Source organism: Callionymus lyra, chromosome 15 (genome assembly GCF_982586985.1).
Source record: "Callionymus lyra chromosome 15, fCalLyr1.hap1.1, whole genome shotgun sequence".
In the NCBI taxonomy this organism is placed as follows: Eukaryota; Metazoa; Chordata; class Actinopteri; order Syngnathiformes; family Callionymidae; genus Callionymus; species Callionymus lyra.
In genome coordinates, this window is record NC_141832.1 from 7,912,209 (window position 1) to 7,929,839 (window position 17,631).

The window sequence follows — 17,631 nt, forward strand, 5'->3', positions numbered from 1 at the left end:
ATGAGTCGTGAGTTGTGTTTAAAAAAGGAAAGAAAAGATGAGTTCAAGGTTAAAACAATGACTTCAAGGTCAACATGATGAGTTGTGTTAAAAAAAGGAAAGAAAAGATGAGTTCAAGGTTAAAACAAAGAGTTCAAGGTTAAAACAAAGAGTTCAAGGTTTAAACAATGAGTTCAAGGTTAAAACAATGAGTTCAAGGTCAAGATGATGAGTTGTGAGTTGTGTTAAAAAAAGAAAAGAAAGGATGAGTTCAAGGTCAAAACAATGAGTTCAAGGTCAACATGATGAGTTGTGTTAAAAAAAGAAAGAAAAGATGAGTTCAAGGTTAAAACAAAGAGTTCAAGGTCAAAACAACGAGTTCAAAGTTAAAACAATGAGTTCAATGTCAACGAATGAAGTCAAAGCAACAATTCAAATTATCCGTAAAGATAAAGTCACAAGAAAGTTTTCAACGTCAAAACGATAAAAATAACATAAAAGCAGAGTTCAAGGTCAGATCAGTTTGAGGTCAAAAAAAAGGAAAGAAAGAAAGGATCCATTCAATTTCAAAATGATTTGTTTTAGGTCAAAAAAATAAATGAAAATGAAAGATGAGTTCAAGGTCAAAACAATAAATCTAAAGGGATGAGTTCAAGGTCGAGAAGAAAAAGTAAAAGGGATGCGTTTAAGGTCAATATGGTAAGTTGCAGGTAAAAAAAAGGGAACGAAAAGATCAGCTCAAGGTCAAAGCAATGAGTTCAAAGTCAAAATTATTTGTTTTAGTTCAAAAAAAATTCTGGGTTCAAGGTCAAGACGACAAAGTCAAAAACGCAAATTCAAGGTCAGAATGATTAGTTCAAGGTAATTTAAAAAAAAGGAAAGCCAAGATGAGTTCAAAGTCAAAATTATTTGTTTACGGTAAAATAGAACAGAAAAGAAAAGCTTAGTTCAAGGTCAAAACATTCATAAAAATAATCGCTGACTTTGAACTCATTCGAACCTAAAACGTGGAGGTCAAAGGTCAAAGGTCAGATAAGTTGCCGAAATCAAACCGAGTCATCAAAAGTCGGGACTGAAAGAAAGATCCTTCACCCGTCGTGTCCTGGCTGTTCCGCGGCGCTGCTGCAGGATCATCGCTGGAGATGCTGGAGATGATGGATGTGTTTCTGTCGCGTCAGCACAACTTCTTCCTCGTCTCAAAAATACATCCCATCAATCACATCAATCACATCTGTCACATCTGTCACGTCTTCCTGTCTTCCTCCTCCTCCCGTCGTCACTCAGACGTCCTTCATCTCCCCGGGGTGTCCTGGGTCTGCACCGGGGCCTCCTCCTGGTCCAACATCTTCCTGTCCAGATCTACTAGAAGAAGAAGATCTCTGAAGCTAGGGTTAGCTGTGTTGCTAACTAGCGTTAGCTCAACATCCCGTTCACTAAAATAATGTTGATATTTTTAAACGATAAAGAAAAAGCAGAAAATTATGATGAGTGGAAATGAATTTAAGTAACTAAAGTTATATATATTATTTTGGTAAAATGGAAAGTATTTGAATAAATTCAATAAATATGTTTACAATTATTCTAAAAAGTGTATTAAAAAAATATATAATTTTCTTTTCGTCCTCCATAGTTGAATCAAGTATCTTTGGTCCATCACTCGTGTAACTCAATATCACGTCAATATATATATAATTTTTCTTTAAATACAATACAAGTATTAGTGTTGTAGCGCCATCTACCGGAAATTACTTTTAGTACTAGAACCAAACGTATATTACAGTAAACATTTTATTTAAAGTAACGAACTCGAGTTAATAAAAAAGAAAATAGTTTTTATATATAAACTTGTTTCCATGAATTATTCAACAAGATATTTTGAATAAAAAAAAGAAAAGTGGGAATACCACCGGAAATGAAAAAAAAATAATAATAAAATAACAGCTCGAATAATTGTTCCATCAAAAGTGTGTCATCAATACAGTTTTAAGAAAAACAGGTCATTAATTTAAAAATAATTATAAATATATATTTGCTTGTCCGTGAATTAATAATAATAACTTAGAGCTTTTTATTTTACTTTGAAAGCAGAGTGCGGAAGTCGAGGCTCTCCCTGGTTGGACTGTCTGCGCATGTCCGTGTTGAAATGGCTCGTCTAATATCGCTTCGTTATTTCTCTATTTTCACGGTTTCCTTCGTCTGTTTTGTTGAGCTGGTGACCAGCAACAATGGTCGCAGGGTGAGTGACTGTAAATTCAGTGAGAGGTTTAAAAATTCTCAATTTAGGTGTCAGTAGTTTCGCCTGGTACGTTAGCATTAGCCGGTTAGCTCCAGCAAATCTCTTTTATTTTCACCTCAGGTCGGAGATAACTTCGAGACAGAACTGAGCGGTGGGTTCTCTGTACCCCTGGAACATTCTTTTGAAGTCGGTAAGGTTATATTTTTAGATTTTTAAAAAAAATGATATGTTCGTTTATTGTGGTTAGCTTACGAGCTACATGATGCTACATATTGAAACCTGCTGTATCTACATCTGCAACATTCTCGCTCCAACCTCTTCTCACATTTCCAACCGATCTGCTCCCCCTAATGTCATCTATAACCTCCTCCCCATGTCCCTCTGATACCCCTATTTCTGGTCTCGCCCTTTCCCGTCCTCCACCGGTGCTGCACTCTCTTCTTCGCCTGCTTCACTTTAAAACCCTGTTTCTGACTGTTTTTTTTTGTGTCTTCAGACGACGTTGCGAAGTTCAGTCTCCGAGGATCTCTGCTGCTGAGATCCGGACGAGAACCCAGCGTGTCGCTGAGTCAGAACCCGCTGTCGGAGGAGGACCGGGTCAAGCTGAAGGTGGGACTTCGGCGTGACATGAATTTCAGTTCATCGGCGTTGACTCTCGTCGTCGTTGTTGTTGTTATTATTATTTTGCGGACAGGAAGTGGCGGCCGTGGACGCGCTCTACAGAATCCGCGTACCCCGGGTTTTCCTGCAGGCCGAGCGACAGACGGAGAGGCAGTTGGAGGGTCACCTGACGGCTTTCGTCCGAGCTGTAAGAGCTTCTCCCGATTACACAGACAACGACACGCTTTCGGTTTTAGTGTATGCTTTTATTCACATTTCAATTCCGTGTATATAATGAGCCGTCAGGGCGCCATAGCAACCGAGCCTAGCAAACTGCGATAGGCCGAGACGTAAAGGACAACAAGACATAGAAGTACAAATTGACAACTTTAAAGAACAAGACACTGATTGGTCAAAGTAAGTAAGTAATTTGTATTTATATAGCGCTTTTCCAGACCAGGGTCACAAAGCGCTCAAACAATCAAAACAATATTCAATAAAGTATATACTTTAAAGGTCAGTGCGAATTTAAGAAATGCTTGATTTATACAATAAAACATTTTTAAGTTATGGCACATGTTTTCGATATGCATATCGCACACGCCAATATCGCAATATCGATATTTTTTCGATATATCGTGCAGCCCTAGTTTAAATATTTATTCCGTATACTCAGGATTTTTTCTTTCTATAATAATTCTTTATACATGAATTGACTCTAAAGATGTCATGTTTCATGTGTTTTTCAATGTGCTCTGTATCTATAAAGGCACGATTGTTATTATTGTCAAATAAAGATCATCCCGTGTCTCCCCGTCAGTGTGCGATGGTGGAGTCTCACCTGAGCGACGTGATCAGCCTCCACACCGACGTCTCCGGCTACCTGATCGGCATCTCCATAGTGACGCACCCGGGAGCCTGCCGAGGCACGGAGGTGGAAGACGAGGTGGATCTGGAGGTTTTCAACACCACGCTCAGCGTCAACGCTCCCATCAATGCGCCCGGGTGAGTTTACCTGTCTGTGTGCGCCCCCTGCTGGTCGTGTATTGACCGCGGCGTTTGCTCTCAGACCCGAGACGGCTTTCTTCCTTGAACGGATGGACATGGAAACTGAGAAGAAAGGAAAGAATCCCCAGGAGCAGAAATCCTTCTTTGCTAAATATGTGAGTACTTTTAGGTCATTTTAAAATGGTTCTGTTGACGTCTGTGTGTCGTGAACTGAAACATGCAAGTCCTGCTGTTGCATCTGAACCAGAGGATATTTAAAAAACTCTTTACTTAAGCTACTCTGGTAGTAGAGCTGGGCGACGTGTAGAAAAATACATAAATATAGATTATTCTTGATTTATTTATTTATTTTAACATTGTTTTCAAATTGCCAGACATTTAATCACATGAAGCAAAAACGGAGAACAACATATTACGCTTTCAAAGTAAAATAAAAGCTCCAACTATTATAAAATACTAGTAATGTTATAATACGAATGTGCTCAACAAGTGTAGAATAATACAATGGTATACTTTAACAAAAGCAAGTTAAATATGATAATATAAGAAAACTGCCTTCAACTGTTGTTGAAAAATATAACAGTTTACTATAACATTATAGGATAAACATAATCATATAAGAAATAACATAAAATAAATAATAAACATTTAAGAAAACTATGCTTAACAAGTGTAGAAAATATAACGGTGAAATAACATCACAAAATAAATATAATAATATAAGAAAACAACATAAAATAAATATAAGAAAACTGCTGAACAAGTTTGGAAAATATAACGGTCTACTAACATCTTAGGATAAATATAATAACATAAGAAAACAACATAAAATAAATAATATAAGAAAAATGTGTTCAAGTGTAGAAAAATATAACAGTACAATATAAATATAATATAAGAAATCAACATAAAATAGATATAATAATATAAGAAAACTCAGCTTAACAAGTGTAGAAAATATAACAGTACAATATCAATATAATAATATAAGAAATCAACATAAAATAAATATTATAATATAAGAAAACCTTGCTTAACAAGTTTGGAAAATATAACGGTACAATATAAATATAATCAATAAAAAGAAATCAACATAAATTAAATATTATAATATAAGAAATCAACATAAAATAAATATAATAGTATAAGAAAACTGCTTAACAAGTGTAGAAAATATAACAGTAAGATATAAATATAATAATATAGGAAATCAACATAAAATAAATATAATAATATAAGAAAACCTTGCTTAACAAGTGTGGAAAATATAACGGTACAATATAAATATAATAATATAAGAAATCAACATAAATTAAATATAATAATATAAGAAATCAACATAAAATAAATACAATAATATAAGAAAACTGTGCTTAACAAGTGTAGAAAAAAGAACGGTACAATATAAATATAATAATATAAGAAATCAACATAAATTAAATATAATAATATAATAAAACTGCTTAACAAGTGTAGAAAAAACAACAGTCTACTATAACATCATAAAATAAATATAAGTAAACCTCTTCTCTGACATGTTTTCAAAGGTATATAAGAAACAAACTGTCACCTCAGGGACAATGAAAGGGCAAAACCAGTAACGGATATTTTTATTGTATATACATTGAATATCCTGCACATTATTTCACACTTGTTTCTACAAACAAATACTCAGCGAAAGTTGCCAAAAACATCAACAAACAACTAGTTATAGACGAGAAGTGGTTCAACGTCAAAAGAAAGTTTCCGCAGTAAATAATCAGGAGCGATCGATGGTCCAGCATCTCCAACGCCACAGATGTTGTCCAGTCTTCCCACCTCATGGTCCTCCTGGCCGTCCTCCGTCCTCCAGCTTCACCAGTGTGTTGTCATGTGTGCGCGCTGACCCGCCGGCTCTGCTGTGTTCCAGTGGTATTTGATTCTGGGAGGTGCCATCTTCCTCATGGCCACCAGTTCGTCAAAGCCCCCAGCGGGGGGCGGCGGAGAGCAGAGCTGAATCCCGCTGAAGTACAGTTTTCTCTGTTTTATGTCCCGCTTGGTCCTGGACGTGGAACTCTCTCTGCCCGGAGACGCCAGCGCTTTTAAGAAGCAAGAAAAATCGTTTTTTGCTCACATTTTCCATTTGGTTAATTTGTCGTACAATTTAACGTTAAATTCCTGATTTAAAAAACACGATTATGAACTCTAATATTGATATATTCTAAAGAGAATTTAACCATAAATCAGTCATTTTCTTGCTTCTCATCCATGTTTTTATAGTGATTACTTAAGAAGTCTTTGTTCGTGAGTTTATTATTGGATGTATTTCTCTGGGCAGACGAGGGTTTCACAGTTTTCTCTCCTCGTCCTGCTGCTGCTGCTGCTGTCGCCTTCAGAATAACAACAAATCTAACACTTCCTCCTTCTTCTCGAACTCCTCAAGGTTCAAAACAAAATCCAACGGACGTCAGAGTCCGACATTCCGATCCGTCTTTTTTTTTTCCCTCCCTTTTTAACGTCAACTCTCGACTCTTTCGTCTTTGTAGAAAATTAACGTGGGCTAATCCAGGACGTGGCTAATCTGGAGCGCGTCGCTCGATTCTAGACCCGATGGCGTTCAGGCTCTCGCACTCACTGCTGCTCTAACTGTCTTCCAGTGGATGTACATCGTGCCGCTCGTCCTCTTCCTGATGATGTCCGGCGCCCAGGATCAGTCGGGCGGCGGCGGCGGAGGAGCCGCGAACGGCGGCGGACGGTGATGTTCTTGCCTTTTAACTGCTGTAAATAAAGCGAGTATGTGAGGGAACCTGCAGGCGACTGCTGTTTTAATATCAAACTGTGAAAATAAAGTATTTATTACTTCACTTCCCCGTTTATTTCATCGACTTTTTTTTTTAGCATTTGAAATCCGTTTCACTTTCGCTCTGGATTGTCTGACTTGACTTGGACTCTTTTTAACCTCGAGCGGGTAAGTTTAACTTTCCTTCTTCCTAATGTCCGTTAAATCCCAGACTTGCTTGTAAAGTCGCCGTAGATGCTCAAGTCGGATCGAGACGATACTAGTTTAATGTCGTTGTTTCAAGAGAGTCTGATGTGCTTCTGGTTTGAAAGCAGTTACGACTGAGGACGAGAGGATACAGTGACTCCAGCAGCTTTTAAAGCTGATGTTTGGACATATTTTGGTTTCAAAACAAATGAAGGCAGTCACGACTGAGGACGAGAGGATACGGTCGACTCCAGCAGCTTTTAAAGATGATGTTTGGACATATTTTGGTTTGAAAACAAATGAAAGCAGTTACGACTGAGGACGAGAGGATACAGTCGACTCCAGCAGCTTTTAAAGCTGATGTTTGGACATATTTTAGTTTGAAAACAAATGAAAGAAGTCACGACTGAGGACGAGAGGATACAGTCGACTCCAGCAGCTTTTAAAGCTGATGTTTGGACATATTTTAGTTTGAAAACAAATGAAAGCAGTTACGACTGAGGACGAGAGGATACAGTGAGTCCAGCAGCTTTTAAAGCTGATGTTTGGACATATTTTGGTTTGAAAACAAATGAAAGCAGTTACGACTGAGGACGAGAGGATACAGCGACTACAGCAGTTTTTAAAGCTGATATTTGGACATATTTTAGTTTGAAAACAAATGAAAGCAGTTAAAACTGAGGACAAGAGGATACAGTGAGTCCAGCAGCTTTTAAAGCTGATGTTTGGACATATTTTGGTTTGAAAACAAAAGAAAGCAGTTACGACTGAGTACGAGAGGATACAGTGAGTCCAGCAGCTTTTAAAGCTGATGTTTGGACATATTTTGGTTTGAAAACGAATGAAAGCAGTCACGACTGAGGACAAGAGGATACAGTCGACTCCAGCAGCTTTTAAAGCTGATGTTTGGACATATTTTAGTTTGAAAACAAATGAAAGCAGTTACGACTGAGGACGAGAGGATACAGTGACTCCAGCAGCTTTTAAAGCTTATGTTTGGACATATTTTAGTTTGAAAACAAGCATGGTCACCTAGTGTTTCTTTGTTGATTTGGAATCTACTGCAGACGACAACAAAACCCAGCCCTCGTGTCAACGTTGTGGATCTGGACCTGTTTTTAGGAACATCCTCTTGTTCCCGGCAGCTGAGCCTCGACCCCCATCAATCCCCCCCCCCGTTCGGCGGCCTCCGGCCTCGTCCAATCACCGGACGGGTGCGTCTCCAAAAAGGTCAACCTCCCGCCTGACACGAAGGCTGAGCCTCGAGACGGTTTCGGTCAAAGGCGAGCGGAGACCATTAGTCTGTAAGTGGATCTGGTGAATCCTCGGAGATCAGCCGCGTTACCATCAGCAAGATAAGCTGCAAATGCACACGTTTGAATTGTTTCCTATGGATCCTGTTCCCTCTTCCGCACGCCATAAGCACAAACCCAGGTGCACGCTGGGACTTCTATCAGCGGCGAGGGTGATATACGATCGTGTACCGGGAAGGGCTCGGCTTGTTGTGATCGGGCGAGCGGAATTCTATACGTCGCGGTTGCGTGGAGGATTCGCGGAACACATGTTGCTCTCAACACGTCGGTAACGGATCAGCGGCTCCGCGGAGGTCAAACACACATGTGGATAACTTTCGTCGGCACATGCTTGCCTGAGCGTGTTTTACGATTTTCGGAGTCAAAACGCCACGAGTGCGAAGCTGGGATCGTGTCTGTGATGTTTTCATTCCGTCACCACGACGACCAGTTGTCTGCGATTGATTATTAATGTATTAACGGTGTTTTATTTTGAAATAAAATATTCCCTAAAGTTACGTTTATTTTTTAATCTGAAGGTCGGTCCATCGGATACGACGCCGACATTAAACCCGTCCACGGTGCGAAAGAAAAGATTGAAAACCTCAAATATAACACGTGCTGTCAATCAAAGCTTCACAGTATTTTCAGTGAATAATATTTTTAGTAGAAGTGGTAGAAAATATGGACTGCGATACATTGCAATATATTTTATTCACAAAACTGTATCAATATTCAGCAGCAGTGAATCCATTTTCTTTTCTTTTTTTGCATTGAAATGAGAAAAAACATTTTCTCCATAGTTCTTTTATGGTTTACAGTTTAATATATAACAAAATTATATTCAGTACGCATGTTAATTACAATTAAGATGCAAACTTTTAAACATTTTGTTCATTTTGTGTTGCCATTAAACTTTAGGCCTCTAGATTCTAGCAGTTTTTACGTTGTCTGCAGTTAAAGGAAGAATGAAATGCCGTGAGATCCCAGCGATGACTGAGGACGAGAGGATGCAGTGAGTCCAGCATTTTTTAAAGCTGATGTTTGTTCATATTTTGGTTTGAAAACAAATGAAAGCAGTCACGACTGAGGACCAGAGGATACAGTGACTCCAGCAGCTTTTAAAGCTGATGTTTGGACATGTTTTGGTTTGAAAACAAATGAAAGCAGTCACGACTGAGGACGAGAGGATACAGTGACTCCAGCAGCTTTTAAAGCTGATGTTTGGACATGTTTTGGTTTGAAAACAAATGAAAGCAGTTACGACTGAGGACGAGAGGATACAGTCAACTCAAGCAGCTTTTAAAGCTGATGCTTAGACATATTTTAGTTTAAAAACCAATGAAAGCAGTTACGACTGAGGACGAGAGGATACAGTCAACTCAAGCAGCTTTTAAAGCTGATGCTTAGACATATTTTAGTTTAAAAACCAATGAAAGCAGTTACGACTGAGGATGAGAGGATACAGTGAGTCCAGCAGCTTTTAAAGCTGATGTTTGGACATATTTTGGTTTGAAAACAAATGAAAGCAGTTACGACTGAGGACGAGAGGATACAATGAGTCCAGCAGCTTTTAAAGCCGATATTTGGACATATTTTGGTTTGAAACAAATGAAAGCAGTTACGACTGAGGACGAGAGGATACAGTGACTCCAGCAGCTTTTTAAGCTGACGTTTGGACATATTTTGGTTTGAAAACAAATAAAAGTAGTTCGTCAAGAGTCATGTGGTCTGTAAATTCTGCAGCACCAGAGTCAAGTACTGGACAATACTACACATATATACTTGTTACTACAGTATCACGTTATCTCGTATCGCTGACACTGACTCTTAATACGTATTAATACATATAAGGATAGTTGGATTCATGGAAACAAGCTGCATCGGCCATTTTTGTAGTGTTTGATTTAAGGTTTTAGGGTAAAAAGCACATTAGCTCCTCTTGAACGTAACTCAAGGAAACACACTTTGAGAAACTGTACAAGTTTGTCAGGAGTATTTCCTGTGAGGACGCCATGCTCTCGATGGCTTCAACAAACTTCAGAAAACACGAAAAAACGTTTTAAAACCGATCTTCCCTGAAGACACTGAAGCCGCCGCGGTCACATCAGAAGCAGCAGTCGCCCATAAATCTCTTGTACCCTGTGTTCCGCCGAACATCGTGGGGGCACCATGTGTTGCTCGGTGGAGACACCCGGTGATTTAGTGCGAGGGGTGAGGTTTGCGTTGCAGTAAAGCTCTGGGGGGTCAGAAGAGTCTGGCCTGTCGTTCTCACTCTGTAAATCTGGACGCCCGAGAACGCCAGACACGTCGCTGAAGTCCAGGCTTTACGATCAGACGCTCGTTCAGCACAGACGGACGAGGATTATCTTGTCAACATCCACGGAAGTCTTCCTATTAAACAGTTGCTTGGATGGTCGTCGGAGTGTGTCGTGCTAGTGAGGAAACAAATGTGCTGGTGGTATCCCTTGTGTACATATACTGTATCATGGTCAAGGTGACCCGGATGACCGAAAACAAACGTTTGTTGTATCCCTTGGGTTATATCGGGGTCAAGGTGACTTGGAGGCCCGAAAGCAAATGTGCTTGTGGTATCCCTTGTGTTATACCAGGGTCAAGGTGACCCAGAGGCTCGAAAGCAAATGTGCTTGTGGTATCCCTTGTGTTATAACGGGGTCAAGGTGACCCAGGGGCCCGAAAACAAATGTGTTTGTGGTATCCCTTGTGTTATATCTGGGACAAGGTGACCCAGAAACCCGAAAGCAAATGTGATTGTGGTATCCCTTGTGTTATACCAGGGTCGAGGTGACCCAGAAACCCGAAAGCAAACGTTTGTGGTATCCCTTGTGTTATACCAGGGTCGAGGTGACCCAGAAACCCGAAAGCAAACGTTTGTGGTATCCCTTGTGTTATATCAGGGTCAAGGTGACTCAGAGGCCTGAAAGCAAATATGCTTGTGGTATCCCTTGTGTTATACCAGGGTCAAGGTGACCCGGAGCCCCGAAAACAAATGTGCTTGTTGTATCCCTTGTGTTATACTAGGGTCAAGGTGACCCAGAAATCCGAAAGCAAACGTCTGTGGTATCCCTTGTGTTATATCAGGGTCAAGGTGACTCGGAGGCCTGAAAGCAAATATGCTTGTGGTATCCCTTCTGTTATACCAGGGTCAAGGTGACCCGGAGCCCCGAAAACAAATGTGCTTGTGGTATCCCTTGTGTTATATCGAAAAGCGCTATATAAATAAATATTACTTACTTACTTACTTACTTATATCAGGGTCAAGGTGACCCAGAGGCCCGAAAACAAATGTGTTTGTGGTCTCAGGGTCAAAGTCAACGACCTCCCTGGCTGCCAGAAGTACATATGCAGTGGTGAAGGTCGTAACATAATAAAAAGTTTTTCTTCGCCTGATACAGCGCTATTGTCTCTCTCGTAGGCTTGTCAAAAGCAACCAAACTCAGAAACCTATCAATACTAAAATGTTGTTTTTGGATATGAGTTCTACCTCGGACCTGAAGCTTGTTATCATTAGCGACTATTAGGTATTAAAAATATTTAACCTAAATATCGAATCACCATATTGGCTGCATTTATAATCCAGTGCACCGTATAATGCGGAAAATATGGTAACAGATAATTGTTACATGTTGTAACAGAGGTTATTTTCTTACAAAAACAAAAACCTGTATTTTATATGAGGCGTCCTTTTTCTAATGTCTTTGACAACTGTATCGAGTAAAGAATATTTTTGAGTATGAGATGTTTACTGACACAGCAGAACTTGATTGTGGAGAGAATAAACAACATCAGTAAAAAAGGTAAAGAACCACTTTGGTCTCCTTATCAAGCGTCGGCACTGGATGCTCTGGAACACCTTCGTCTCTCACCTCATGGTACCAAGTGTTTCTGCTCGTAAACGTAACCTTCTCTGCCTTTTGACCCTCTAGTCGACGGACACTCATCGACTTCATCTCTACAGAAAGAAAACTGGAGTCTTTTATTGGAGGTCAAAGGTTATACTTTATTGACATCGAAGAGGAAACAAGAGTCACACGAATTACAAAGAAACAGTCAAATAAAGATTCATCCAAACACTCGTAGATCATGTTGACGCCTCAGAGAGTCTCTGGCTGAACATCTGCTGACGCTGGAGACACTTCCAACATCTCCACTTCCTCCACAGGTACTGGGAGCTGCTCTCTACTCCTCCTCCTCCAGACCACAACAACAACCACACACATCATGAAGATCACGACACTGAGCAGCACAGACCTCACGAGATGGTGATCAACCTCTGGCTCTCCGGACATTACAAGGGTCTTAGACGTGAACACACAACGTTTTCTTTTCAGAATCACACACCAGAACTCTCCGCTGTGTTCCAGAGAGATGTTCGTGATCACCAGGCTCGTGTCGGAGTGAAAGGTTCCGTCTTCTTGTCCTTGATTTAATACTTGTGATTGTCTTCCTTCAGTTCTGTTTGTCTTCATGAACCAGCGAATCTCATCAGGCTGTTTCCAGTCACATTGTAGAGTCACGTTTTCTCCTCCAGTGAAGAACACAACAGCAGGCGGGTCAGACTCAGGACACACATACAGGTCGTAATATTCATACTGACCACTGCGCTCACAGGTGTATTCACCTGTGTGGTCCAAGGTCAGTGATGGAAACATCAGAGTGTAGTTGTCACTCTTTACATATGTCGTCACTGTATCAATCCACCACACGTGTGGTTTGTTTTCACTGATGTCAGAGCAGTTCAGCTCCAGACTCTCTCCCACCCAGCTGTGAATATACATTGGTTGTACAACAACTTCAAACTCTTCCAGTACTTCACAGCTCTGATGGTTCTTCTCCAGACAGTAATAATAGAACATACCAGAACTTACGCCAAACGTAACCAGAAGAGATGGTTTGTTCTTCACTTGCTGTATTTTGTACATTGAAGATGTTTCATCATCAATTGAAGCAAATTCATCATTTATTCTTCTGTGGTTATATTGAGGTAAAGCCCACTGGACACTCTGGTTTGGTCCCACACCGTCACAAGTCAGCTCCAGTGTCTGTCCAACATAAGGGTGCAAGTACTGGCGTCTCCTCGGATGTCCACCACAAACCAGGAGAGTGAAGTTCCTCTCGTGCGTCATGTTGTTGTGGGTCCAGCACTGTTCTTGGTACTGACCCGAGTCTGAGACCTCCAGACGGTTTATTTCATAAGAATATTCTCTCTGCCAACTGAAGTCATGAGGCTGTGAAGAGTTCCACAGAAGTTTCTTCTTCTCACCTCTCCATCTTTGGATCACGCAGACATCATGAGCTGTTTCGTTCAGGATGAAGAGATGACGGTCTCCTTCAAACTGGATGATCTCAGCAAGGATGTTGTCGGAGAAGAGCGCCACCAGCAGCAGGATCAGTGCAGCCATGTCTTCGTCTGTGAGTGAGAGTCAACTCTGCAGTTGCTTCATGATGTCAATCTCTTCACCATCAGCAGATTCTCGCCTACGATTAGTGGAACTGGACGATAACATCAGGACGATGCTCTGCGTCTACTTCCTGTTGGCTTTATCAGATGTGAAGCTTCAACGAAAACTGTTGTCAACTCGCATGATTCACACTATTTTGATGCAGAGTGAGAAAAAAAAAAAGCTCAATTCGACAAAAGTGACCTCTATGAGCTGGTGTTTTGCTTAGCAATATATAACATAACAAACTCTTGAACAACACTTGAGGAGAATGATTCCAGTCAACAGCGTGAAAACAACTTGAGGCAACAAAACTATTGGTGTCTGACACTAAAATATGTTTGCGTTCATAAAAACCACAAGTATAAAAAAAGCTACATATTATCTGGGGATCAAAACAAGGAGGAAAAAGTAACATTAAAGCACGCAGGCTTCACATGAAGCAGATAAGAACGCACGCCAGTGTGAAGTTGATGAAGAGCATATCAAATAATAATAAAATATAAGAGCTTCATATTTCGTTAGAACCACCTCCTTGTTATCCTCAATATATATATATATATATATATATATATATATATATATATATATATATGTAACTGAAGCGGTTCCTACCTTTTCTGTCCCGCTCACAGGAAAATCTAAATGATCTATGAGAGCAGAATTATACATGTCAACGTAGTTATACATGTCAACGTAGTTATACATGTCAACATAGTTATACATGTCAACGTAGTTATACATGTCAACGTAGTTATACATGTCAACGTAGTTATACATGTCAACGTAGTTATACATGTCAACGTAGTTATACATGTCAACGTAGTTATACATGTCAACATAGTTATACATGTCAACGTAGTTATACATGTCAACGTAGTTATACATGTCAACATAGTTATACATGTCAACGTAGTTATACATGTCAACGTAGTTATACATGTCAACCTAGTTATACATGTCAACATAGTTATACATGTCAACGTAGTTATACATGTCAACGTAGTTATACATGTCAACATAGTTATACATGTCAACGTAGTTATACATGTCAACGTAGTTATACATGTCAACATAGTTATACATGTCAACGTAGTTATACATGTCAACGTAGTTATACATGTCAACATAGTTATACATGTCAACGTAGTTATACATGTCAACGTAGTTATACATGTCAACGTAGTTAAACATGTCAACGTAGTTATACATGTCAACGTAGTTATACATGTCAACGTAGTTATACATGTCAACGTAGTTATACATGTCAACGTAGTTATACATGTCAACGTAGTTATACATGTCAACGTAGTTATACATGTCAACGTAGTTATACATGTCAACGTAGTTATACATGTCAACATAGTTATACATGTCAACGTAGTTATACATGTCAACATAGTTATACATGTCAACGTAGTTATACATGTCAACATAGTTATACATGTCAACGTAGTTATACATGTCAACGTAGTTATACATGTCAACGTAGTTATACATGTCAACATAGTTATACATGTCAACATAGTTATACATGTCAACGTAGTTATACATGTCAACGTAGTTATACATGTCAACGTAGTTATACATGTCAACGTAGTTATACATGTCAACGTAGTTATACATGTCAACGTAGTTATACATGTCAACGTAGTTATACATGTCAACGTAGTTAAACATGTCAACGTAGTTATACATGTCAACGTAGTTATACATGTCAACATAGTTATACACGTCAACGTAGTTATACATGTCAATGTAATTATACGTGTCCATGTAGTAATACGTGTCAACATAGTAATGCAAGTCAATGTAGTTATACATGTCAACGTAGTTCTACATATTAACATAATTAAACATGTCAACGTAGTTATACATGTCAACGTAGTTCTACATATTAACATAATTAAACATGTCAACGTAGTTATACATGTCAACGTAGTTCTACATATTAACATAATTAAACATGTCAACGTAGTTATACACATCAACGTAGTTATACACGTCAAGGTAGTTATACACGTCAAGGCAGTTATACACGTTAACGTAGTTATACATGTTAACATATAGAAATTAAAATAAAACAAATATTGAATCATTGAAATACATTCAACCATTCAATATTCTGACGGCATTGATTTACTTCCATAGATAGATACAGGTGTGTTCAAGGAACCTCGTAAATCTCAGACAACAGTCCAAGCGCTCGAAAATGTTGAATTTGAGTCAAGAGAAAAACGGCGTCATCTACAAAAAAAAGGAGCATAACTAGAAAGCTAAAGTTCAGTGAGTGATGTTGTTCTGTTCTTAGGAGATGTTGTCACGCGTTCACGCCCACCTGTCCGTCAACCGCAGCGTGTAAATGCGACACACGCCGAAGAAAAATATCCAAACCTGGCGACGCTCGCACACGTGGACGTCTGACAGCTGCCGACTGTCCGTCACGGACCCGAGAGCCTCGAGTGGCGGTTCCCGGGGGGTCCAACCTCCCACCTCACCGCCCTGTTCTCACCACACGTAAATGTCATGTTAACGTTGTAATGAAGCAATAAGATCGCGGCGTTTAGCGGCCCCAGCTGCGGCGGCCGTAAACGCCGGACGGTTGCGGCGCGGCGACCCCGAGCGCGGCCAGAGGTCGCGGTACCGTCTAAGCCCGGCTGAGTGACGGCGGTTAAGGAGCAGGTGCCGAGGCTTCGTCTTCGTGAGCGCATCTGGGATTAGAGGAGCGGGCGCTAAACGGGTGGTTACACGCCATTAAAATGCCTCCTCTAATAGCCGCGCGGCTACGTAATCCACCGCCGCGTTTTCACTTTCTCGTGACAGGAAGTTATTTTTTGATTAAGTCGATCGAGGGAGGCGCCTTCGTGCAGACGAACGCACTTGACTTTCATCCGCAGCTGCACTTGACCCTGGTGTGTTTCTTCAAGCAACACCCGATTGTGTGTTTTATTCACGAGGCACGTACGAACGCACAACTCGTCAGTTCACAACACAGTCGCTCACCGCTAGCATACAGCCTCTAGGGTCACCAAATCTTGCACTTCATAAAAAGACTTCTTTGACATTGAGCTCCCACATTCAAATGTGTCCTCACTAAAGACAGATGCAAACAAATTCTTGGTTTTGGCGAAAAACCTTCAACTCTTAATTTCTCTTGAAGCTAGCACTGACAACTTTCCTTTGAAGCTAGCATCAACTAATTTCTCTTGAAGCTAGCATCAGCTACGTTGTCTTGAAGCTAATATCGACTACTTCCCTTGGAAGCTAGCATCGACTACTTTGTCTTGAAGCTAGCATCATCTACTTTGTCTTGAAGCTAGCATCGACTACTATGTCTTGAAGCTGGCATAGACTAATCTCTCTTTAAGCTAGCATCGGCTACTTTGTCTTGAAGCTAGCATCAGCTACGTTGTCTTGAAGCTAGCATCAGCTACTTTCCTTGGAAGCTAGCATCGGCTACTTTGTCTTGAAGCTAGCATCAGCTACGTTGTCTTGAAGCTAGCATCAGCTACGTTGTCTTGAAGCTAGCATCATCTACTTTGTCTTGAAGATAGCATCGACTACTATGTCTTGAAGCTGGTATGGACTACTATGTCTTGAAGCTAGCATAGACTTATCTCTCTTGAAGCTAGCATCGGCTACTTTGTCTTGAAGCTAGCATCAGCTACTTTGTCTTGAAGCTAGCATCAGCTACGTTGACTTGAAGCTAGCATCAGCTACTTAGTCTTGAAGCTAGCATCAGCTACTTGGTCTTGAAGCTAGCTTCAGCTACTTTGTCTTGAAGCTAGCATGAGCTACTTTTTCACAAAGCTAGCATCAGCTACGTTGTCTTGAAGCTAGCATCATCTACTTTGTCTTGAAGATAGAATCGACTACTATGTCTTGAAGCTGGTATGGACTAATCTCTCTTTAAGCTAGCATCGGCTACTTAGTCTTGAAGCTAGCATCAGCTACGTTGTCTTGAAGCTAGCATCGGCTACTTTCCTTGGAAGCTAGCATCAGCTACGTTGTCTTGAAGCTAATATCGACTACTTTCCTTGGAAGCTAGCATCGACTACTTTGTCTTGAAGCTAGCATCATCTACTTTGT

The 17,631-nt window shown here is 40.2% G+C and overlaps 1 protein-coding gene across 2 annotated transcripts; it reads left to right on the top strand.

The window, feature by feature from the left end:
* The first annotated feature begins 2,093 nt into the window (after window positions 1–2,093).
* Window positions 2,094–6,664, top strand: emc10 (ER membrane protein complex subunit 10). 2 transcript variants are annotated; one of them, XM_087809976.1, is made up of 8 exons: window positions 2,094–2,215; window positions 2,336–2,405; window positions 2,712–2,824; window positions 2,910–3,023; window positions 3,636–3,820; window positions 3,885–3,978; window positions 5,733–5,830; window positions 6,460–6,664. In XM_087809976.1, exons 1-7 carry the CDS (start codon window positions 2,123–2,125, stop codon window positions 5,817–5,819), a joined length of 756 nt encoding a protein of 251 aa, XP_087666102.1. In that variant the 5' UTR covers window positions 2,094–2,122; the 3' UTR covers window positions 5,820–5,830; window positions 6,460–6,664. The 2 variants fall into 2 exon arrangements, with proteins under 2 accessions (XP_087666102.1, XP_087666101.1); XM_087809975.1 differs by lacking the exon at window positions 5,733–5,830.
* Window positions 6,665–17,631: the final 10,967 nt, after the last annotated feature.